The following is a 25,970-nucleotide window of genomic DNA, read 5'->3' as shown; positions in this document are numbered from 1 at the left end:
ACCTTGGTGGTCTTTAGTTTCCTCCTGAGTGGGTTGCGTTCTTTAGTATCTTATTTTTTGTTAGTGGCTTTTCGTCGCACGGACACAGATAGGTCTTATGGCGACGATGGGATAGGAAAGGCCTAGGAGTTGGAAGGAAGCGGCCGTGGTTTCAATTAAGGTACAGCCCCAGCATTTGCCTGGTGTGAAAATGGGAAACCACGGAAAACCATCTTCAGGGCTGCCGACAGTGGGATTCGAGCCTACTATCTCCCGGATGCAAGCTCACAGCCGCGCGCCCCCGACCATACGGCCAACTCGCCCGATATCTTCATAATTAATCTACAGCATATGCAGTTGGAAGTCTACATACACCCCCTCATTCCAAAGTTTATTGGACAGCCCTTACTGCATAGCCTATTGATTCTTTTGATTACCTGTGCTTGTGACATCCTCCCAAACGGTGAATACTTCTGTCCTTTATTTCAGTGTGATAGAAAGCAGGAAGTATGTAAAATATATTTAAGTGCAGATAAGCACCTTTTTCTGTTTTCTTTAACTTTACATCAATTCTAAGGCATATGTAGACTGTTGTTACAGACTGCGAACTAATACGTTGGAAGTTTATTTCGAGTGCAGTGCGATCGTGACAATTATTCATTTCGGTATCACTTTATAGAATACTAGCGAATTTTGAATTTATGATGGATAGTTTTTAAGATTTCCCTGTAGACGATACTTCAAGTTTACGTCCTGATGATTGTATCTACGTAGCTCAGTGGGACGTTTCTCCAAGGACCTTCCCGTCACCTGGTAGTTCTCACCACGTGATATTTAAACCATCCCTGCGTTTTCGGTAAACATGTCGGTAACTCCTGAAATATATACCGCAAAGGATATTTTTACCATTAAGATTTTTGAGATGAATAAGCAATATTTATTTAATAAGGATTACGTGACTAATCACAAAAATGGTTTCTAATTTTGAGGTTGATTTTTAACTGCCAACTGTAATGTACAATCTTTAACATAACTTTTCTTATTCAGGGAGAGATGGATGGATATACTGTATACTCTACAGGATTTTTTTGGTAGAGATTTTATGCTCGCCTGTTCTTTCACACATACTTGGGGTCTGTCGTTACGATTTTGGCGCGTAAGCCGAGAAAATGCTCGAATGATCGTTTTTCCTTTGATATCCTTCACCGAAATTCACAGCCCAGCTCTCATTAGTCATAAGTTAATATATCGTTCACTAGCACATTTCTGGATAAATGCTCTATACATACATACATACATACATACATACATACATACATACATACATAATCATTATCATTATAGACTGTTATGCCTTTCAGCGTTCAGTCTGCAAGCCTCTGTGAATTTACTAAACGTCGCCACAATCCTCGATTTGCAACTAGTGTTGTGGCCTCATTTAGTTCTATACCTCTTATCTTTAAATCGTTAGAAACCGAGTCTAACCATCGTCGTCTTGGTCTCCCTCTACTTCTCTTACCCTCCATAGCAGAGTCCATTATTCTTCTAGGTAACCTATCCTCCTCCATTCGCCTCATATGACCCCACCACCGAAGCCGGTTTATGCGTACAGCTTCATCCATCGAGTTCATTCCTAAATTAGCCTTTATCTCCTCATTCCGAGTACCCTCCTGCCATTGTTCCCACCTGTTTGTACCGGCAATCATTCTTGCTACTTTCATGTCTGTTACTTCTAAGTTATGAATAAGATATCCTGAGTCCACCCAGCTTTCGTTCCCGTAAAGCAAAGTTGGTCTGAAAACAGACCGATGTAAAGATAGTTTCGTCTGGGAGCTGACTTCCTTCTTACAGAATACTGCTGATCGCAACTGCGAGCTCACTGCATTAGCTTTACTACACCTTGATTCAATCTCACTTACTATATTACCATCCTGGGAGAACACACAACCTAAATACTTGAAATTATCGACCTGTTCTAGCTTTGTATCACCAATCTGACATTCAGTTCTGTTGAATTTCTTACCTACTGACATCAATTTAGTCTTCGAGAGGCTAATTTTCATACCATACTCATTGCACCTATTTTCAAGTTCCAAGATATTAGACTGCAGGCCTTCAGCACAATCTGCCATTAAGACCAAGTCGTCAGCATAGGCCAAACTGCTTACTACATTTCCACCTAACTGAATCCCTCCCTGCCATTTTATGCCTTTCAGCAGATGATCCTTGAAATAAAAATCAATTAGGTAGTTATTACACACACACACACACACACACACACACACACACACACACACACACACCTACCTGTGAGGGACATTTTTATATAGCCGAGCTGGGTAGCTCAGATGATAGAGCACCGAGCTCGATAGCTGCAGTCGCTTAAGTGTGGCCAGTATTCAGTATTCGGGAGATAGTGGGTTCGAACCCCACTGTCGGCAGCCCTGAAATTATTATTATTATTATTATTATTATTATTATTGATTATGATGAGAATAATAATTTTAACGTCACTTAATCTACTCTTGGTTTAAAGGCACGCGAGATTACTGAAATTTTGCCCTGTATAGTAGTTCCTTAACGTAATTAATGACTGATGTCCTTGATATTGAACACCCTTAAATTCTAACGGACTGGGTCTGCTTTCGATCCCACAGTTATCATCATAGAGAGCCAGTTAAGGACAATTTTAACTCATTTGCAACGAAGTGTGTTGCTTTGCTGAAGGGTTTCTTAAACGAAGGTTATATTCATAATTAAATGAATTGTGGTTCTGGTGCCTGGAGAAACTAAATTTCGGTATACTTTCATTATTTCTACAGAACGGTGTTTCAATTTGAAATGGGAATTGTTATAAGGCGTTCACCCGTTGAAAATAGAAAATCAGAGAAAACATTTTCTGAAGTATTTTCCATGTTGTGAAAAGGGAATGTAATTGAGAATAGTTTCTGTACTCTTGTCTTTAATTTTTTTAAACCATCTGATTAGTTTTGATGTCTTTTCTGATATATCCTAGTTTGTTAGTACTATCTGTACCAGAAGTAAGCGCACATTCTCCTACGTTGAGGGGAGTGGTACACCTTTCGCTCGCTTAAATTTAGTAGAATTAAAATTGCTCCAGATCATGTCTCCCTAGAATGGTACATAAACAATTATTTTCATGTTTAATATAAATTTGCTACCATTCATGAAATAATTGAAATTTTATAAAACTTAGTCTCGCTAATCTGAACCTCGATAACACGGAAAGTCGGTTAATTCGAACTAAACCTTTTCCAAGTACCAAAGTTGCAATGAAATATATTGGAAAAATAATCTCGGTTAAAATTAGTTCTATTTTTATTATGTATGTATATATGTATGAAATAAATGTAAAATAGTATTGCACTCTGTATTACAGTAGTTCTTTGAGACAAAAATCGAAGTAAAATACTGTAACATATTTAATCGGGTTTTATAATGTTTGGTTATACAAATTTATAATACACAACGCTCCACAAATATCAGTCAGTGCTTATTTTACTTTATAATGTCAGGTATTCCTGTTAGGTTATTACACATTAGTCTTCATAGTTACGGCACAATGCTGGATTTCAGCAGAAAGTTCTGATAGTCCAAAAATTTGCCGAACTGAACGGGCCCCGATCCCAATGGAGTTCGAATTAGCAAGATTCCAGAGTACCCGCAACAGTTACATGAAATTTAAATACAGTATTAATTTTTTGTGCTAAATGGAATTTGCACCGTAAATATTACAATTAATTAATTGTTATTCCGCCGCGAGAAGGGTATAAAGGCATATACTAATAACGTACTCTACAACAAAATTTCTTGACCATTTTTGTGCCATGGATCCCTTTGAAAATCTGGTGACACCATTGAACATATATAAAACATAAACACACACTCACAACTTGGCAGACAGTGAATGTATTTGTTATTGAAAACTGATTTTTATACAGTGTATGGTATTCATACTTGGTGTATACCACGTTCAGTCGGGGATGAGGGAGATGAATTTATATGGCATGCTTTTACAGCTGGATGCTCTTCCTGATGCCACCTTAGTTTAGCTAATCGAGATAGCTGTGGTCTGTGAAGATATGTCCCGGCGTTTGCCTGGAAATGCAATTGGCAAACCACAAAAAACTTTTTTCAGTACAGCCGACGGTGTGGTTCGAACCCACGCGTCTCCCGAATTGCCGAGCTTGGTTCCATAGCCGCAGCGCGTCCACTCAACTCGGTCAAGTAAACAGTCTGTATCATGCAAAAATTAATTACCTCTCTGTACAAAAATGAAGTACGGTTGTCAGGTCCAAATTGCATAAAACGAAACGCATGTTTAATTCAGCTTTAAAGTAAATTTCAGCGAGAATGTTCTTGTTGTTGTTGTTGTTGGAATGGTCCTTCACAAGCCAATCAATTTCGACTTCTTGGTTTGGTAGAAATAAGTGCTGAAAATCCTGTCTCACAAATGGAGTTAATCCAGTTTGTAATGAAGCATGTAGTTACAAAAAAAATTAGGACACCCATAGCCGTTCAACTGTGATTTTCATTCCTAAAAATAAAATGTCTCTGATTCCCTTTTGATGTTCACGTTAAAATTCTATTTGACTTTCATGAACCCTTTAAAGCCAATTCACGGACCTCCCAAGTAGTCCATTGACCTCATGTTAAGAACCCCTGCTCTAGAACCTGTAAGATTGGCTTTTCCTTCAGAAAATATCTTCTTTCGTAGTCATTAACATTCTATATCAAAGGCCTTAATGTCAGCATTAATAGTGATTTCACTTGTGTCGAAGAAATTGCTACAATGCAAAATATCATAAAATGATCTTAAATAGTTCTTGGATTACGTTGTAAACCGTAATGCAGAGACTGCAGTTACGGAATATCACACCGAGCTCGATAGCTGCAGTCGCTTAAATGCGGCCAGTATCGAGTATTTGGGGGGATAGTGGGTTCGATCTCCACCGTCGGCAGCCCTGAAGATGGTTTTCCGTGGTTTCCCATTTTCACACTAGGCAAATGCTGGGGCTGTACCTTAAGGCCACGGCCGCTTCCTTCTAACTCCTAGGCCTTTCCTATCCCATCGTCGCCTTAAGACCTATCTGTGACGGTGCGGCGTAAATCCCCTAGCAAAAAAATCTGATCTAAGCAATCTTAAATGTTGATCACTTGAGGCGGATTTCGAACCTACAACCTTAAGAACAGGAGAGCACTAAACCTAACCTATATAACTGACAAGACTAGAAAGATAAGCAGTGAATACGATAAACGAGAGATGTGTTTACCCATGGGACAGATAGTACTACACGCTGGTGTGTTTGGCCAACCTTACACTCAGCAGGGGACCTCCAATCTGTTGTATTTTTAGATTTGCGAGCCAAGCAAAGCACGTGCTTGTTTCGTGCGTGCAGCCAATTTTACTATTGATCCACTAATACTCTGGTTTATTGTTCACAGCCTGGCAGAGTGGCCACACTGGTTGAAGATAAGGAGGTAAGTTGTGCCACGTGTTCTCTATAGTAGTTGCTTTAGTTCTAACGTACGATGTGTCCCATACCGTGATAATGACGAGGAGGAACGGCTGAGAAATGTGTTTCTATGTGAATGCATTGCTGAAAATCATATGACTGCCCAGCGTTGCCTTTTTGTCACTAGAAGTAGTTCATCTTATATTCTGGGTAGCGTTTTGTTAAATTTCATGTGACTTTGCACTTTCGATGAACTAGTAATCTGAATGCAAACTAGATAATACCTTTAATTCCTGTATTGCATAATTTATTTCGCTAGTAATAGGCTACTGGCTGAGAGGCCCCGGTTTTGATTCGTCCTCGTAAAATATTTGTCATGCGAGGTTTTCTAACCTCGTGGAAACAGTTAGGTCCCTGCCCGATCCTATGGTAAATGGATGGACAGAAAACAATACGCAGTTTTTACCACCGCTGGTCGCGAAGTCTCTACAGAGGCTTTAGTCAAATGTCAAACATGAAAAGCATGGAGGATTTAAATTTTAGGCTACCCTTGTATAAAAGACAAATCCTTGGCGTAACAGCCTATTGGGGCCTTGGCCTGCAAAGACAACTGCTGTCCAGGCAGATGGGGTGTAGATACTGGAGCGCCATACGGTCAGCGCGAGGACATCCTCAGCCATTCTTGACCGGATCAACTCTCTCTCGTATCAACAGCTTCTCAGATTCGGGTTGAGCGAATCCCACTCCGGCCCTCACATGTTTCTTATAACTGGTACTGTTAAAGAGCTGTGCTCTTCAGTCGGAAGTCATCCTATTTTATAAGAAATCTTACCTAAGCACCTGTTGTAAACATAGTAGCCTATTATTCTCATACAGGATACTAGAGTGAGCATATTGAGGCTATGCTGAGGAAAGGCGATACAAGCAGATTTCTACACCCATTCATTATAAAGATGGTCAAGCACGCAGTGCGGAGATATTACGTGAAAATTGTTACCACGTACACTGGTGTGCGTTGAAAAGTTTTAAATGCAGAACTTATCCCTGCTGGTGGTGTTATTTTCACAACTTTAACATTGTGTAGTCTGTCTAATTACTTGGGTGCCCATAGCGCATCAACTAGTGTATTTGATTACTCAAGCTACGATGGTACGGATTAGTTTTCGTTAATGGTTCAACCAATAAAGCGCATAACATATGTATTTTACTTCAACCAATCAAAGAGCAATTTTTTTTCCTAGTGGTTTAACGTCGTACTAAAAACATCGAAGGTTCCCGGCTGCGGAAGGATGGAAAAGGGCTAGGATTGCAAAAGTAGTGGGCGTGGCCTTAATTTGCCTGGTGTGGAAATGGGAAACCTCGGAAAACAATTTTCAGGGCTGCAAACGGTGGGATTCGAACCCACCATCTCCCTAATAAAAGTACACAGCTACGCGACCCTAACCGCACGGCCAACTCGCTCGGTGTTTTGTTCTTATTCACGTGAAGTTAGCTGGCACTGTTCTCCCTTCACTACTTTTGGAACCTCAGGTGTAAATCAAGCTTCAGAATGGACTTTACATTCCTGGTAATGATGCATTGTCAATTTATGTATCAATAGAACCCTATGCATTGACCGACTAAACAAAAGTTCGACATTTAAATAATCACCGTATGGATTCAGCTACCTTGTACAATAATTAATCTTCGACGCCATTTAGGCTCCCTGCGCGTCAATTTCGACCTTCCATTTTACTCTTCGGATGGCGTAGTTCAAGTTGATTCTGTCGAGTAAACGGCAAATGTGTCACCAGAAAACGTTTACATGCAGACATCGTACGATATGGAGTGTCGAATAAACTTCTGTCACGCTTAAAAAATCCGACAACCTCTGTCAGTTTTACACCCACGATCTTCGATTCCGGAGGCCGATACTCTCTGGTCCACGGAGAGATAAACGAGTTAATAATCTCAGTGTTAAAAACAATTTGAAAGTTACGTATTTTCAGTATTGCTGTACGTCAAGAAACTTTTACTAAATTTGTAGTTCCATTACTGAAATTTCCACAAAGTTCCCCCATCCTTCCGCCCCATTATTTGTCAGTCTAGAAGCAATCGTCGATATGTCGCAGTTAAGTTATAATCGAGAGTATTAGGAAATTCCCTCGATTAACTCGCTTTGTCCAATTGCATGTTAACATGTCTTCAGTCATTTCATTTTAGTGAAGTGCGTTGATGCCACGTGGAAGAAATTCACTTTGGTAATAACTACCCACCGCGTTCGTTTGACTCTCCTATGTGGAACTACCTCAATCGCGTGGCGACTTGTCCGCCTGCCTACTCGGTGCCCACGCTGAGCAAGGAATGTCCGAACACAATTCATGGCATTCTGCCGAAACTTGCTCACAGAGTTGTACTTATTTTTAAAAAAGGAAGTCATCCGGAGAAGTCTCAACAAACTGAACACTGCCAACACATGGCAAATAAATACAAAATTTTATTTCACCTCAAAGCAGTTGAGCTATCTGCCAACTTAATGTGCCTGTAAAATATTTAGGCCTACGTCTTTATTATCCGTGGGATCTTGATCATTTTCGCATTTGTAGAAATAGAGCAAGTGGCCTTGTGGCTGTGAGCTTACAGTCGGGAGATAGTGGGTTCGAAACCCACTGTCGGCAGCCTGAAGATGGTTTTCGGTGGTTTCCCATTTTTACACCGGGCAAATGCTGGGGCTGCATCTTAAGGCCACGGCAGCTTCCTTACCGCTCCCAGCCCTTTCCTATCCCATCGTCGCAATAAGACCTATCTTTGTCAGTGCAACGTAAAGAAAATTGCAAAAAAAGGCATCTGTAGAATCAAAACACCGAGATGTGCAGATGCGTCATTTTTCTTTTAGAGTCTGCAGAAGATCCAGGGAAATTAATATTGGCTACAAACGCCGAAATGAGGTTACAATAACCTGTGTGTTGGCAAAGCGTTTCCCACGCCATGGCTTTTTTCTGTTTAGAACTAAAATCAGTGGTGGTGGTGGTGGTGGTGGTGGGGGGGGGGGGATACTGACGGTACGGCAAGACCTCCCATCCTCAATGCTGTAAACAGCAGGTAACTGTGTCTGCTGTGAGCGGTTTAGCGTTGTCATGTAGGATTACAGAGTTGCCCAACAGTTCTCGACGTCTTTCTCGCACTGCGCGGCGATGATACCGCACTACGCATTTACAGTTCGTCCCTGAAGAAATGGATGATAAACTAAAACACCTTAACTGCCATATGCCAAGATCATCATTCACAAAGCTGATGATAGATTTCGTCGTATCTTAAGTTTCCGTGATGATCCACGATGACACCATTCGCTGGATTGTGGCTTCAGTTAGGGTTGGTATGCTCTTGACCATGTTTCATCAATGGCAATGATGCGAATCAGCATGCGGTTTCCTTCACGGCGGTATCGTTCCAGAATGATGCGATACGTCTGATACCGCGTACACATCCCAAACTGCGTTTAGTGATGTGGCACTCACTCTGAAATAATCTTCCCCACATTTAAGACCCGCTGTAGAATTAAGCGCACTGAGGAAGCACGAATAGCAGTATGCTGGGCCAATTCGGTCACTGTCCAGCGCATGTCTTCTAGGAGGCACTGCTCGATCACTGCCACTGTCACTAACACAGGATGTCCACTGCGAGGCCAGTCTACAGTTGACTCTCTTCCCTCTTTGAAGACCCCGACCCACCTTATTACTGTACGTTAGGGTATAGCAAGATGCAAATGCTTGAGCCCTAGCTTTGCACGACATCCTCGCGCAGTAGGGCCGCTTCACACTAGGCGACAGCAATCTGCGACCGGTATCGGCTACAGAGTAGCTCAGTGTCGCCGAACGGTGTAGCCCGCCGCGCTATTTAACCGCCTTCCCCGGCCTGAGTTCTCAGGCAGACGAGTATCTCTAATTGCTCTTGTTATTGCCCAAAAGAAAGAAGGAAAGAAAGTATCGTAGGTTTCATTCACATTTTATGTAGGAAGATCGTTTGGTACAAGGACTTTAAAACTATTCCACGATTTATGTGATGATAGTAAAAATATTTTTAGTTACTTGAGAATGTCAAAGAAATATTTTGGCAAACTGTTCAAAAATGTGAAAGAGATTACGGGAATGGATGCGAAGTTGAGAAAATCAATACTGGCTAGAGAACAAAATAGCCTTAACATAGAGGTAAGTTGAAATGAGATACTGGTCATTACTAGAGACCATGCACTTCTCTTCTCAGCTCTTATTACTGTATTCGTCACATTTGAAGTTCTAGATGGCTGTATAATTTGTTTAATTACATCTTCTGTGTTTATTCAGTCCTCTCGTCTAGATAGATCATTCATAGTGAATATTTATTTTATTTAGTATAATTTATAGTATTTTTAAACTGAATCCGTAACGAGAAGTAACTTGAAATGCACAATAGCACTGAAAGGAGGTCTGAACGGAGCGCAACTGAAGGCGAGTAGCAATGTGAAGCCCCCAATTCATAGCAATGGTTCACCAGCTGTCGCCAATTGAGGTTGCGAAATCTGCCTGGGCTACCGGTAGCGGGAGTGAGCTACTTCAAGCTCGGTCGCCAGGCTTCTTTCTGTAGCTCGGCTACAGAGTAGCCCAGTGTGAAGAGCTCCATTTTAAAACAATGTTTCACAAGCATGGGTGGCTGGTAGCCGATTCCTGTCGCCTAGTGCGAAGCGACCCTTACAGCCGTTCGGAAGGGCTATCTTGATGTGCGAACCCTGATTTTGCGTTACGCCATTAAGGTCAACTGTCAACAGACAACTGATATCGGAATCGTGATTATATCCAGACCAGTGCACTGAACCCCATCTGGTGGCAAAAGTACGAAGGACATGTAATATACTTTCCAGGGTACCGGTATATAGTTGTTTTCGTGTGTTGACATACTGTCGGGGAATAAGAAATACTAGCCATGACTTATGAATCGACCTATATAAGTAAGCTAATATTGTTACGAGGGCTGGAAGGAAAATAGTGGCAATACTGTCGTCATATTGTGTAAGAACAATAATTGAAGGCGCTGCTATATGCAGCATATGCACGGGGACGACGTCGACGAAGAGCTTCGCATGTGACAGAAGAATACTGTAGGCGAGATGGGTAGATAGTCACAAATGAAAATAATCTGAACAGAGTTGGTGGGAGGAGGATGATTTGGCGAAATTTCACCAGAAGTAGTGGTGAAATGAAATGAAATGTCGTGTGGCCTCCGGAGAGGCCTGGTGCAGGTCTTTTGAATTGACGCCGGTAGGCGACCTGCGCGTCGTGATGAGGATGAAGGAAGAAGTGATATAATAGAACGCATCTCGAGACGCCCAGGACTTTAGGAAAGTGTAGGCTGTAATCACGATAGGGATAGACCAAGGCATGAATATCACAAATGAATTAGTGTAGATATAGGTTGCATTGGTTACGTAGAAATGAGGTTAGCACAGAATAGGGTGGAATAGAGCGCTGCATACAGCCAGTGTATGGACTGATGATAGCAATAACAGCAAAATCTACTGTTTTGTATTTAGAGCAGCAGAAGCCTATGGCGAGTCACTGTAGAGTCCTTCTTAACCAGTATACTGAAACTACCATGTACTAGTTACTGCCAGGAAAAAAGTTTTATCCTTAAGGTCTGTACTACGACAGCCAGATAAAAGTGCGGTTTAAATTTATGCGGGAGTTTGCACATTTATCTGGAAGTCCGGTTGAAATCGCGTACTACTACGTGCAATCTGGGAGAATATTCTATAGTTTAGCTATGCAGTTAACGCTCTTATCTGGGACTTCGCTCCTATCGGAGACGCTGCTATAAGAATCAAGATGGCTGCACATCGTGGTGAATCTACATCAAAGACATATATGTAGACTGGTAATGAACAGCAGGATTCTGAAGCCGGAAGCGTGCGGCCGCCGCCATCTTACGTCACTACAGTACACTATCTCGATGCAATAATGTAAAATGGTAGCCGAAACGGGAATATCGGACAAGAGATAATTAAAATAATTAAAAGCACATCGAAATAATAAAAATAGTACTGAGTAATTAGACCTATTAGCTCCTTTATTGTACTGTAAAAATGAAACTTTGGTATATCAATTTACAAATGATTAAAAATAGCCATCCTCTTAAGACCGATGTATGGTCAGATCTGTTTCCATTCAACACTCTTACAGCATGATTCACGTGCACTTTCAAGAACAGTGAAGAAATTATGCTAATAAGGGGATAAACATTCGTGTCCATTGGGTTTAGATCTAAAGCATGTGAGCCTAACCTAGAAAACAAATTTCTTTCGTAAAAATGTGCTGTGGCTTCATTAGGTATGTTTCCTTTCATGACTTAGCTTAAATCATTACATGCATTTTCTCTGAAATACTTGAACAATATCTTTCGTAGGAACATAGATTATACCTACGGTATTCTTCAAAGAAATGATTGGATAAGAATTGCCTTTTTGTACAGTTGCTTCTTTACAAGTATCACATTGTAGAGAATTGACTAACATCTTTACCACACATCCTGAGTAATAATCAATAATATTGTGTGATATTAAACCTAACATCTATCGATTTATGAAAGCTTGCTGTCTCTCCACTCTAATTTTGACAGTAATTCTGACATCCTTACCACATATTCTTACAGAATAGAAGAGACCTAGACCATTATCATTTAATTACGAATGTACCGAAAACAAAAACTCAACCTATAACAAAGTTTTGCAGTAACATATTATTATTATTATTATTATTATTATTATTATTACATCACAATGGGGCTAACTACAACAAATATACATCGGAAGGAAGTTATGTCTCCCACATAATTACGGTAGGCATCTTTAATAGTAAATTTAATAGCATTAATAACCCTAGACAAGTGTACATGAGCACATGTGAGGCACTTAACGTCGGTGTATTGAAACTCCTGTTTCTTCTTTTTCCGTGAATAGGAAAAACCACACCCAAACACTATGCATATATTCACCATTCTACCACACAGCAGTTTGCCGAAAATAAATTTGAAATATGCATAAAAACAAGATAAACCAAAACTGCGCGTAACACAGTAACATACATGTTTACAGTGGATCTGTAGTGACGTAAGATGGCGGCGGTCGCAAGTTTCCGGCTTCACCAGCACCAATGCTACGAGATACAGCGCTGCCAGTCTATTTATGTGTCTGTGCACCTGCATCTGCAAGATGCTATACGAAAAATAAGTTATAATATAATCTACGGTATATGTTTATAAAATATTTATCATGCTTCCTGTTTAGGTATCGCAGAGTTGCCACCAACTATGAGTTGCACGAAAGCATTACAGTAACAAGCTTCCTAAGTAGCCATACTCGTTACTGCGCCATCGCTTGATGCTGCCATGCCGGTTCGAGTTCCAATAGTCGAAAAATAATTTACGTTCTAAATGTTAGTCGGCAGGGTACTGGAGGTGATAGTACACATTTCCTAATGAATGGTGTGCGTGCCGAAAGTTGGGTTCTATTCGAAATCTCTCCGCGGTGCTCGTATGGAGTAAGGGTTTACGACGTTGTTCGTGGAGATTCGTCCGTCGAATTAGGATGTTAAGGAGGTTATATATTTTTGACTTCGTAACAACTTACTACTACGTATGTGCACTAAAGTGACATAAATGCTTGCCAGTTAGTTCTAACATTGTCTTGGAAAAAATTAAACGAATTAAATTAACAACAATAAATTGAATAGGCTAATACAATTAATGATTCTCCGCCGCATACGGTAGCATTGATTACGAATACAAATTTTACTTTCGCTGTAACGCGCATCGTTATGATTAGTATTAGACAAAAAACAAAATTTTATCGTCTGGCAGGAATTATTTGGTAGGATTAATAAGATGCATAACCTGAATCTTGCCTTTTGTGTCCATGTAACATTTTCAGTCTTTTTAATTTCTACAACAATTGTTGAGTTTCCTTATATATGGAATTAATTTTAAAAGTTATTCGTATGTGTATATTTCAGTCCTATTTTTTTTCTTCACCTGAACTTCCACATTATAACTTAATAAGAGTATAATATTGACTCTAGTAATATTATTTCAAAATGAATAGTGCTAAACAAGTGAAAACACCAGGGAACAGGTATACCGCCGCACTAAATTTCACTACATTTTCAGTAACTTTATTGCCAACGAAATAAAAATGTTGCATCTTTCGCATAACAATACTGTAGTTACAATCCGTTGGTAGTACGCAAGAAATATTAAACTTCTAGGTAGCAAAACTGCAGCCTGCGTGTCTGGCTGTTTATCTGACAGTCGTAGTACAGGGCCTTAGAAATGAAACTGGAATGCGCGAGAGAAATATTCCTTAATTTGTCCAAAAGTCCTTAAACTGACTTCAGAAGTCGAATGTTGATAATATTAGATTAAGCAATGTTCAATGACATCACCGAGAGTAAATCCGTCCTTTTTATTATCCTTAAGTGGATGAGCTAGCTGGAAAGTAGATATAAGCCTTATTAGCTCCTGGAGGTTTGAAAGGCAAAAGTTTAGGCTGACCAGAAATGTTTGGATCAAAAGAAATGTAATAAACACAAAAATGTTAAACAGTAACTATAGTTTTCATTAACAAACATATATGCATGTATTTTTATTTAGTATTTCCGGTTTTCTTGCTTGTATTACAAATAATGTAACTTATTTAAATTACATATTACTTTAAGTAACCATCTGAAGCTATATTCATGTTTCAAAATGAACAATTCCAGTATATTTGGGTCAGAATATGACCACATGATCAGAATTCGGATAAGTGATAGCAAATATCTCTCCTTTATTCATATCCGTATCATGATTTTTACCTTTTTTATACGTGTTTCATGTTTAGTCTGTTCTCTTCACAGGTTATGTTAACACAAGATTCCACTTCCATAACTTGCTCGAGTCTGTTTTTGCTATCGTTACAAAAGTTTGATTCCTCCTTTCGTATTCGGTAGAATAAAATAAATATGAAATTGATAGGTCGACATTTTTATTTAAACTGCGTTAGTGGAATACATTTAAAGTACATCATTTTTCTTGTGGGATAAAGAACGGTGTATCATAATTTGACCCTACAAAAATGATACTTAAAAAAAAACTGTCTGGATACCTGATAAAAGAATCTGCTATTCGCAACTTCTGTTCGCAACTTCGCCATCAATAATAATAATAATAATAATAATAATAATAATAATAATAATATTTGCTTTACGTCCTACTAACTACTTTCGCGGTTTTTTGAGACGTCGAGGTGCCGGAATTTAGTCCCGCAGGAGTTCTTTTACGTTCCAGTAAATCTACCGACACGAGGCTGACTTAAGTGTGCACCTTCAAATATCACCGGACTGAGCCAGGATCGAACCTGCCAAGTTGGGGTCAGAAGGCCAGCGTCTCAGCCGTCTGAGCCACTCATCCCGACCAAGACCGTGTCGTCTCAAAACTCACGAGTTTCAAAACTCACGAGTCTCAAAACTCACGAATTCCAGGAAGAGGATTACTAAGAACAAGTTTCTCTACCTGGGCCAGTCTCAAAACTCACGAATTCCTGGAAGAGGATTAGAAAGTGTTTCTCTACCTGCGCCAGTCTCAAAACTCATGAGCAAGGCCAGTCCTTTAAATGGATAAATGCCCACCACTGATCTCTATACCTGGATGGCTGGTAGCTTGGGTAGCAGTAAGCCGAATAGAAGATGACTGGCGCAGTAAGATGGCAGTGAGCGCACGGTGCAGTAGACCACGAGGAGCGCGCTTGCTTTGTTTATGCTTAGTTCAGTGACGCCAGGCCTCTTGATTGTAGTTCCACGAGTGTTCTGTGCTTTGTTATTGCAAAGTAAATAGTAGTGTATTTTACGAATTTAGGTTCGTTGCCTTGTAGTATACTTGTGGATTACAAGATTCAATTTAAATATGTATGTGTTTATCTGAGTCCGCCTCTGTGGCGTAGTGGTTAGCGTGATTAGCTGCCACCCCCGGAGGCCCGGGTTCGATTCCCGGCTCTGCCACGAAATTTCAAAAGTGGTATGAGGGCTGGAACGGGGTCCACTCAGCCTCGGGAGGTCAACTGAGTAGAGGTGGGTTCGATTCCCACCTCAGCCATCCTGGAAGTGGTTTTCCGTGGTTTCCCACTTCTCCAGGCGAATGCCGGGATGGTACCTAACATAAGGCCACGGCCGCTTCCTTCCCTCTTCCTTGCCTATCCCTTCCAATCTTCCCATCCCTTCACAAGGCCCCTGTTCAGCATAGCAGGTGAGGCCGCCTGGGCGAGGTACTGGTCATTCCCCCAGTTGTATCCCCGATCAAGAGTCTGAAGCTCCAGGACACTGCCCTTGAGGCGGTAGAGGTGGGATCCCTCGCTGTGTCCGAGGGAAAAAGCCGACAGATGATGATGCGTTTATCTGAAATATGAATGAAGAAACATTCTACAGGGTATTAACATACCGCAGTGTTCAGCTTATGGATGTACAAACAGAACCGATCAGTAGAAGGAGAAATCATTTCATCGGGGAGTTTTATACTGTACATAAGAATCTTCCTAGGGTAGTGTTTTGAGTTTTAGGTTTATTGTATCTTATTTCGCATATTCCGGGAGCAAAATGGCAATTAATTTTTGTAGGTTTCCTTTCTCGAGACCCGAACATCTAAGATCATCGATTAGGAGTATCAGGCGGGAGACTTGGGAGCCTTCTAAAACAGCTGTTCTCTGCTTGGATCACTTAGAGGAAGACTGTTTTGATAGAAATGGACAAACTGTACACCTTAGAAGTGATGTACAGCCAACTGTTTTCAATTTTACTGAACATTAACTGCAAGTAAAAATTTACTTATATTTTTTTTATTTCTCGTAATTAAACTGACGGTTTCGATGAAATAATTGACGTGACCTTATAACAATCTTAGAAAATGAAGTCTGGGGGAATTCTAGACCTTATTTACATCAGTAATAATTATGGATGGGAGAAGGGAAAGTGTGGTGGGTGTTTGGGGCTATCCCATTATACAATTCGTGGTATTTGGGACTCTTAACTGGTGTTACTTATATCTGATGATGACTATCAATATCGCTTTGCTAGCTGAATTTAATTAAAGAGGTCTGTAATAGTAAATTAAGCTGCAGGTAATGTGATATATTGACAAGTTTTGAATATTTGCTGGTTTTATAAATGTGTAGATTTGCTTCAATGATATTTTAATTTGATAATATGCGCGTTATTTCATGGAAACAGGAAACAGAAATTCATTATCAAGCACCGATTACGAATGTCGAATCTGGGTCTGTATAGTGAGCTACGTTTATAGGTACATCATTTTAAGAATGCATAATTTCATGGCATACATGTATACAATTTACAGCAATGTTTCCAGAAACTGGTTTTCACTTGTATTGTGTTACCGATCGCTAATTGCATGTATTCAGCACTTAAGTTAATATTTGTCGGCCGTTATTATACACTCATGTTTATTGCTATCCCGGAGATTTAGTGACCTCGGAATGACGTGTCAGTGATCCCAATGTCCTTATGCTTTGAGTGAACATGTCTCTATATTTTTAATTATTCCAATGCGCCATTAATTGCGACTTAAAATTGACTATATTATCATTGCTTCCCCATAAGGAGAGCTCTAGGTTGGGTACGCCAACATGGCGAACCGCGCGCTCAACTTGGCGTACTTTCTCCTGCAGCGGAGACCTGCCATCAGCGATCCATGTATAGAGATCAGTGATGCCCACCCTATTAGTGATAGGACAATCGAATACTTTCTTTTTCCTGTTTGTTTTACGTCGCATCGACACAGATAGGTCTTATGGCGACGATGGGATAGGAAAGGCCTAGGAATGGGAAGGAAGCTGCCGTGGTCTTAGTTAAGGTACAGCCCCAGCATTTGCCTGGTGTGAAAATGGAAAACCACGGAAAACCATCTTCAGGGCTGCCGACAGTGGGGTTTGAACCCACTATCTCCCGGATGCAAGCTCACAGCTGCACGCTCCTAGCCGCACGCCCAACTCGCCCAGTGACGAAATTTTGTCCTTGCGTCTTTAATAATCAAATAATTTCCGTCGGATTATTTAAATAGTCGAATGAATAATCAAATCAAATAATCGAATGAGTTTCAAATATCATTCACCGTCAGTTATATCGCGCGGAATAATAGGATGCGTCATGGATATATTTTTTTCCGGTTTAAATGTGTCTGGTAGATTGAAATAAACGAACAGATGAACACTTACGAAAATTAGAAATACGCCTTTTTCCAAATGAACCTCCAAATGTTGAAACTAAATGAGTGAATCAACTGTCTTGATCTCGTATATCTCTAAATTCCTTATTAAAGTAAATGCCGCCTTCTGGCCGCATTTTGGAACTAAGCCCCAGTACTAACAACTGACAGTTTGTTTTAACTAGCAGCGGGCAATATACCTACCGGTAATTTAGTTTTATGTCATGCAGCTGCTTGCATAAATGGTCAGCGTGCTGGTCCAATGAGTCCAGGGTTCCCGGGTTCGATTTCCGGTCGGGTGGGAGATTTTAACTTTCATTAGTTAATTCCTATGGCTTGGGAACTGGGTGTTCGTGTCATCTTCAGCATTAGACATCTTAGGTAGGGCCTCATCCTCACTGACGTGCAGGTCGCCTATCCGCCTAAAGACCTGCACCAGACCTCCCCGGAGGCCATACGTAAATTTATGTGAAAGGGAAAAATTCATTATATTAAGACAACAGCAAAATATTCTTGAAATAATGATAATACACCTCGGTCTCTTTCATTCACTAACCATTATTTTTCCACCATCGGTTGGGGTGGCAGAATAACATTCACAGTATCCCCTGCCTGTCGTGAAAAGCGACTAAAAAGGGGCCCCAGAGGTTCGTAAATTATTTAAGAAAATAGATAAACAACTTATAGGCAATCTGCTACCTGGGTGACTGCCCTAAGTCGGTGGAAAAATATGGTTTGAAGGGAAGCGTGAGTCACCTCATCCCTCCTGCAGTCATCCCAAGCACCTGCTGTCCGGATTCGTGAATTTTGAGACTCATTAGATTGTTTACTTTAGCTACCAGTTTGTAGTCGTGAGTTTTGATACTATTTGTTACTAATTATAGCCCGTGAGTTTTGAGACTCGTGAGTTTTGAGACGTAACCGACCAAGACTGGGACTAATTGCCGTTTTAAGCTGTGTGAACCAGAGCTCTACGCCTACCTCTATTCGGTAGTAAAGTAAACTCGTATCCTCATCCCGAGGTGGTGCAGCTCTTTTCTGGGACACCCCCAATGGAGGTGAGCTGCATGTTCCATTTCAACCACATACGAGCCCACCTGCCATTATTCAATTTCTGGCAGCACCGGGAATCGAACCCGAGCCCCCGAGGACGGCAGCTAATAAAAACTAACCCTTACGCTACGGAGGCGGACTATTCAGTAGTGAAAGTCATTTACAACTTCTCGACTTCATAGCCGGGAATTGAACACGCGTCCTTCCGAAGAAACCAATGAAACGAAACTTTCACCGCCGTTGAATACTGTACGTCCACTATCCTGATAAATTATGATAATACACTGCGTTTCACTTTTCCACCTCGGCAAACGGAAGGTAACCAATTGTATCTTGTTCCTGGAATGAACACAAATTGGTAGCAACTCCATTAAATTAGGACAGTCCAGCGAGTTGCGAGAACATCTGTGCATGAAATGCGCATTCATATACTTTACTGCTTTATTTTTTGTGAATCGGTATGCATCTTGGTGTTGAGCGGGTTTTAGCTGCAAATTCGAGAGAAAACCTAACCCCATGGCACTAGAGCCCTGAAGGGCCTTGGCCTACCAAGCGATCGCTGCTCAGTCTGAAGGCCTGCAGATAACGAGGTGTTGTGTGGGCAGCACGACGAATCCTCTCGGCAGTTACTCTTGGCTTTCTAGGCCGGGGCCTCTATCTCACCGTCAGATAGCTCCTCAAATGTAATCACGTAGGCTTAGTGGACCTCGAACCAGCCCTCCGATGCAAGTAAAAATCCCGGGACCTCCAGGTAAGAGGCAGGCACGCTACCCCTACACAACGGGGCCGGCTCAGAAGAGAAAAGACGGGGTGAAGTGACACATAAGAACGTGACGACTTAACTCCACTCTAGATACCAATAATTACAATGGACTTAATAAACGTATACTATTCCTGCAAGCGTACCCACGAAGGGATAAAGTAATACTAGGAGAATGGTGAATGACCAACAGTAGAGGGAGAGTGTAACAATGAAAAGGGCGAGTCCAAGAAATTAGCTAGTAACACTGCTAGTATCGCATTGCCAGCAAAGATTATACAAACAAATCTCAGAATCGTATTTATTAAGTGCCTTACTTTCTTACGCAGTACGTATTCATCGCCACTAGTCTCACTGTACTAGTTTCTTCGTATGTGTGCAATTATCGCGAGTCGGTAACTATTCTCATTAAAGTAAATGGCTCCAATTTATTAGTGGTTTTGCATGCAATGGAGCTCGGCTGTACGCGAGGTCAGTAGTTCGTTCATAGCTACGGGTAGAATGTATTACCTCCTAGGTAATCTAGTTTACTCTTTTCTTCCATGAAGGGTTTAGGTCGTAGATTATATTAGACATCACTCGGCTACATGAGGACGAAGGAGAAGAGAGTTTGGTTCGAGCCTGGCTCAGTCCAGTGGTATTTGAAGGTGCTCAAATAGGCTTACGTCAGCCTCGTGTCGGTAGATTTACTGGCACGTAAAAGAATCCTGCAGGACTAAATTCCGGCACATCGGCGCCTCCGAAAACCGTAAAAGTGGTTAGTGGGATGTAAAGCCAATAACATTATTTGAGAAGAGTTCGAATTCTACTATTGACCGTTCTGGAGGTGATTGCTCCTCTTCAGTTCAAAGAGAATGTTTTGGTATTGGTTAACATACATGGCTTTGACGTTCACTCAGCCTACACCAAAAAAATGAGTACCGTCTAAATATTTGTGGGCAAGGTGGCTGGGCATAGAGGTAACTACTCTATCCCACTAGAGCCGAGGCTACGAACATTCCACTCCTCCGAGGATAGGCACGCAATTCTAGCCCTGTTAATTTCTAATGCATGAACACCCTTACACATAATGGTTATCTTAACTTATAGCGCACTAATTTTACTTTGACTCCAATGTCTCGAACTTTAAATTGATTTGAATTGCTTCACCGATTTTTTTAAAAAAATACCGAAAATCCCGGACTGTGTTAACACAAAATTGTAGCACAGAACTAGTCTTCTAAGAAAAGTAGTAGACAAATAACACAGCCCACCGCAATAGGCATACGGGCGAATTTACCAAAGAATGGTGTTCCGTTATGATTTATAACCTTATCGTACAGAGTGGAACGTATTGTTTGTACTGGTTTGAGGAGTATGGGCTGTCAAGGTGATGATGCTGCAGCTCGTAATGACAGGCAGCCAAACAGGTGTGCATAGTGCCACCACCTGTTCTTGCAAAAACACAATGGTCGAAGCTTTTGTTCCCATTGGAGAAGCATCTACTGAGATCTCTGAGAAAGGCTGTACAGTTGAAGTTCCTTCGATGAGCTTCTCATCGTCAGCATCAATTTAGAAATAAAATTGCGTTATCTTAAGGGATAACGTCTCCTTCCATTTCTAGTAGCAAATGTAAACAAGGTCTAGATGAGAATGATGAAATTATGGTAGTGGCTGGCCTAGAGCTACATTAAAATAGGGATTTGAAAATAATCCCATTATAGTGTAAACAAGTGGAGTCAAACTAGGCGCAAGACTTACGGAGCAGAAAATATGGGGAGGTGGTACCTAGAAGAGTTGATTAATGCGTCCTCTGTTCACCTGGAAGGACAAGAGTTCGAATCCTGGTCAGGAAGTTGAAAAGAATAAGCGATCACTTCCAGAGACGCACATTTCCGGTTCACTCATCCTACACAAAACAATTATGTTGATGATGTTGTTGGCTTTACGTCCAACTAACTACTTTATGGTTTTCGGAGATACCGAGGTGCCAGAATTTTGTTCCGCAAGAGTTCTCTTACGTGCCGGTAAATTAACCAACATGGGGCTGACGTATTTGAGCACCTTCAAATGTAAGCGAGCTGAGCCAGGATCGAACGAACCAACTTGGGCTCAGAAAATCCAGCGCCTTAACCGTCTGAGCCATTCAGCCCGGCACAAAAAAGGGCAGTAGCAGTGGGCTCTCATGAGCACATGAGCAAGTGAACACCCAGTTCTAATGCATATTCAAGCATTCATGGATAATTCAAAATTGTTTCCTTTGTTTGTTTGTTTCTGTCTGATTTCATCAGTCGATCGAAAGTATTCGACTTACATCGAAGCTCCGTTACACTGACAGCTGTTCGTTTCGACTGACAATGCAGGAAGCACACTGGAGATTTTGCTACGAGCCTGAAGACTATACGCATGCGCATGGAGATGACGTCATAGTTTATGCACAGATATCTCCATAAGCGAGGAGCACGGTAAGGCATGTGCCTTTCAGTCTACAACTACCCTCAAACAAGTGATAGTATTACAGTTGACCACAAGGGTCCGCAACCTCCCCTGTTACTTTTGGCCAATGCTCCCAGAAGTTACTATTGCATAACATCGCCGGAAGATTTCGCTAGTAGGTAATTCTGAACACACGGGAAGAAGTTTGCTTTACATTGTGGGAGGAGAATCGTTTCAATTTGAGTACTGGTAAATGTGGTAATTGCACGCACTATTTTTATGCTTGTTCTCATACTTAGGTGAACTTCGTGCTATGTAAATCCAAGAATAGTGTTCGCATCTTTTAATATTCGCTAAAATACCGCATTGTAGCAAAGTTGTTGTGAATTTTACTTTTACCGAGCTAAGTATTGAACCTGCCAACTTGGTGTCAGAAATCCGTCTGAGACACTCAGCCCGGAAGTGTAATTTTAGTTTCGTTGTACATTCACTGATTAGTCTAGGAAAAATGCATCCTCGGTTATAGCGGTTCTACCATATTATGAGTGGAGAAGCAGCCGTACAAGGAACTTTTAGTGAAATGATTAAAGTTATTTTGTACTGATTTTCATTCTACTTTGGTATAGCTGAGACATGAATACACATTTTGTTGTGAACCCCACTGAAAATTTTGTCACGAGACGCCACTGCTCCTGGGGGAAGAAGTGCCCGAACATGGAGCTAATCACTCCATCCCACTTAGTACAGAGATAGTGTAATTCTTTACCCTCCATTTCTCCAAGGGCCTTCATGGTCTATAAGTTGTTGTTTTTGCTTTAGAAAGTATGAAAACAGGCAATTTTTTAAAACTGAATTCTGTCTTTTCCTTCTCATATTGTATCCTGCGTTCTTTGGTTAACTCCCGTTCTTCTCCCACTTCTTTTAGCTTTCAGGTCATGGAACTTTCGGTCTTTTCGCTTTTGTCCTATTTTCGAAACAGAAATACTAATGTCTGTTTTCAAGGGACCAGCAATCACATTTTCCGACCCATGCAAATGGGGATTCGAGTAGACTTCGTAAACCTCTTCAAAAAACAGCAGCAGTAAATGTCTACAATTTGTGATAATGTTATGTTAAATAACACTTAATCCTACCGAGAACATGTGCACAATTCTTAGTATATTAACAAATAAATTTACTTCTTCAAAAAACTCTAGAATCCTTGAGAGTGACTATAGAAGACACTTTATATATATCTGAATATTTGTAGCTGATAACGAACTTGCTTTACTATCACTTATGAAAGATTGTGGTATGTACCTATCTTACCTATGTATTGGAAAGTGTATATGATGTATTGTGAGTAGAAGTGATAATTATCGCGGCAAAAATATTTTGTGCTAACAGTTTATGGGGATACGCAGTGTATCCCTTGAGTGTTGAGATTTAAGTGTAATTACAGTGAAATAAATATTTACAATTATGAATCTGTGAGCCAACGCCCGTAGCCGTGTTGAAACACCGGATCCCGTGAGATCTCCGAAGTTAAGCAGCATTGGGCGTTGTCAAGATTTGGATCGGTTGCCACGCGCTGTTGGTGGGGGTAAGGGAATGGAGGAGCGGAAAGGTAATGGCCACCCTACCGTAAACTCTGGCTCAGGCACACCTCTACGGAGGTTCGGACCTGCCTTCGGGCAGAATACACCCTTACCTTATGAATCTGTGAAAGCCATGTATTGTTTACTACCAAAAATTGTATTCCGCTGCTTTAAATGCCGATTCTTCTTCCGCACAAGAGAGATATGAAAGCAGTTGTCTACCTCGATGGAAACAATCATCTCGCAGATACTCCAAATTGTCCAGCTGCTGTTCGCAGCGCCATCTGGCCGACCGACACCAGCAACACGTGCATTCCTCACGCTTCTTAATTCTATTCGCTATGCTATGAGACTAAAACTTTACAGTTGTTAATGTAGCCTCTGAATTGTCATTTCTAAAACATAGACTGCTGTTAAGAATTATATTTTTGTAATGTCATTTTAATTAATCGGCAAAGAATATACTTATCAAAATTAAGATTATAGAGTTTCTTGTAGCTGTCCGTCTGTTAGGTCATCAGCCCAGAGGCTGGTTGGATCCTCAAATAGCACCACCAAAAGTTATGCGGTTATAAGGAAACCGCAAAAACCAATGGCAGCACCAAAATGAGGCGTACTAGGCAAGACGAGGAGTGAGGTAGTTTGCCATTGCTTTCCTCACTGGGTCAGAAAGTGCTATTGCAGCACGACCGACCCTATGAGCAACACCTTTCATAACACTCAGATGCACTAGTCGTGCTCTGAATGTCATTACTCAGCACTACCTATACCCCAGCAGCTTCCATATTGTCACAGCAATGGATGAGACTGGGACTTCGGTGAAAGCTACACTTTACTCTGGCCTGTGCCAAGAGATGGATACAAAAGTACTGTATCCATCAAGAAATGGCAGCAGGCAATTCTTGTAGCTATGAATGTATTTAATGAGTGGTAAATTTTGAAGGTAGTGGTAGCAGTAGCTCGGTAGGAGTGTGTACCCAATGTAATATTTTTCAACGAGATCTTGAAAAACCGCACAGTTTAAAAGAAGTACTAAGAGCTAATGAGAAGTAAGGCTTTGACTTCACAGTGTAAAATGTGTGCACTACTTTCTTTAACATGGTGGTAGAGGCGGTGGGAGATGTAGTTCCTGCATGCTGATAAACGTCTGTTCTTAAGTTCAAACCTTGAATTAATTGGTATACTACGACGTTAAAATCTGGAAATTTATTTTGGATATAGGTATCATAAAGGGGATTTGCATTATAAAACAAATAGTTGTCGCTGAAATATTTGGAACACGACCAGTTGCTGAGGGTGTCTTGTCTTTATTAAAAGAAGACTGAATATGGAATTGTATTACTATCTGAATGTAAAATTAACCGGAATTGATAGAACTGGGAAGTTAAAGCTTTCAATGCTATATGATGTAGTTTACTTTTGTCAGAATTTGGAATTCCAGTAAAAAAATCCTTGCGGAAATAAGCCATCTAAGAGTTAACTCCGTTCGATTCTAGAATTGCGAGAGAAGGTAAGGACATGTCTGCCTTCAATGTAGTGTGTCTCTTTGGCTTAAGTGATTCTTGTTAGTGGCGAGTGTCGCAATTGACACGGCCATTGAGGGCTACATTGGCACCAAGGACATGATTAATTATGATGAGTTTCCGGTAGTTACGAGTAATAGTGAGAACACAGCTGTCTGTACATTTATCTGTCTTTTACGCTTAGATTACCTCAAATATATTAACCTCATGATTAACGGTGATTTTTTTTCTTTTTCTCAATGAGCTTGCCTAACTTGTTAAATTATCAAGGGTGAAATAGAGCTCCGAAAATTGAATTGATACTGAAACGCAAAAAACTGAACTGTTAGCGGAATACTTATGCTCTTCCATATTATTTGTGTTGGTACGATTTCGAAACTCCTTCCTAATCGTATGATTTTAGAGATGTGTCAATTGGCATGACCGGGCGAGTTTTTTCGAGCCCCACTGTCGGCAGTCCTGAAGATGGTTTTCCGTGGTTTCCCATTTTCACACCAGGCAAATGCTGGGTCTGTACCATAATTGAGGCCACGGCCGCTTCCTTCCCACTTCTAGGCCTTTCCTATCCCATCGTCGCCATAAGACCTATCTGTGTCGGCACAACGTAAAACAAATTGTAAAAAAATTGGCATGTTAAAATCAGAATGGATTAAGTTTTCCAAATGATATATTCCAAATTGTTAACAAATGTTACTTAATGAAATAGTTTTTCTTCAGAATACAATTTATGGCTTTCAGTTACGTAATCGACTATACAAACATTGTTAGGTTTTTAAATTTAATTTTGACCGAGCTCGATAGCTGCAGTCGCTTAAGTGCGGCCAGTATCCAGTATTCGGGAGATAGTAGGTTCGAATCCCACTGTCGGCAGCCCTGAAGATGGTTTTCCGTGGTTTCCCATTTTCACACCAGGCAAATGCTGGGGCTGTAC

At 40.9% G+C, this 25,970-nt stretch overlaps 1 protein-coding gene across 1 annotated transcript in view; it reads left to right on the top strand.

The window, feature by feature from the left end:
* LOC136863387 (putative glutathione-specific gamma-glutamylcyclotransferase 2) overlaps positions 1 to 25,970 on the top strand; it is a 101,540-nt gene that overhangs the window by 51,310 nt on the left and 24,260 nt on the right. Inside the window, exon 2 of the mRNA XM_067139796.2 lies at positions 5,446 to 5,481. Coding sequence (XP_066995897.2) covers positions 5,446 to 5,481 — 36 coding nt within the window. The remainder of the gene's footprint in view (positions 1 to 5,445; positions 5,482 to 25,970) is intronic.

This window comes from Anabrus simplex, chromosome 2, assembly GCF_040414725.1.
Source record: "Anabrus simplex isolate iqAnaSimp1 chromosome 2, ASM4041472v1, whole genome shotgun sequence".
Lineage (NCBI taxonomy): Eukaryota > Metazoa > Arthropoda > Insecta > Orthoptera > Tettigoniidae > Anabrus > Anabrus simplex.
This window is presented reverse-complemented; position numbering and strand designations above follow the sequence as displayed.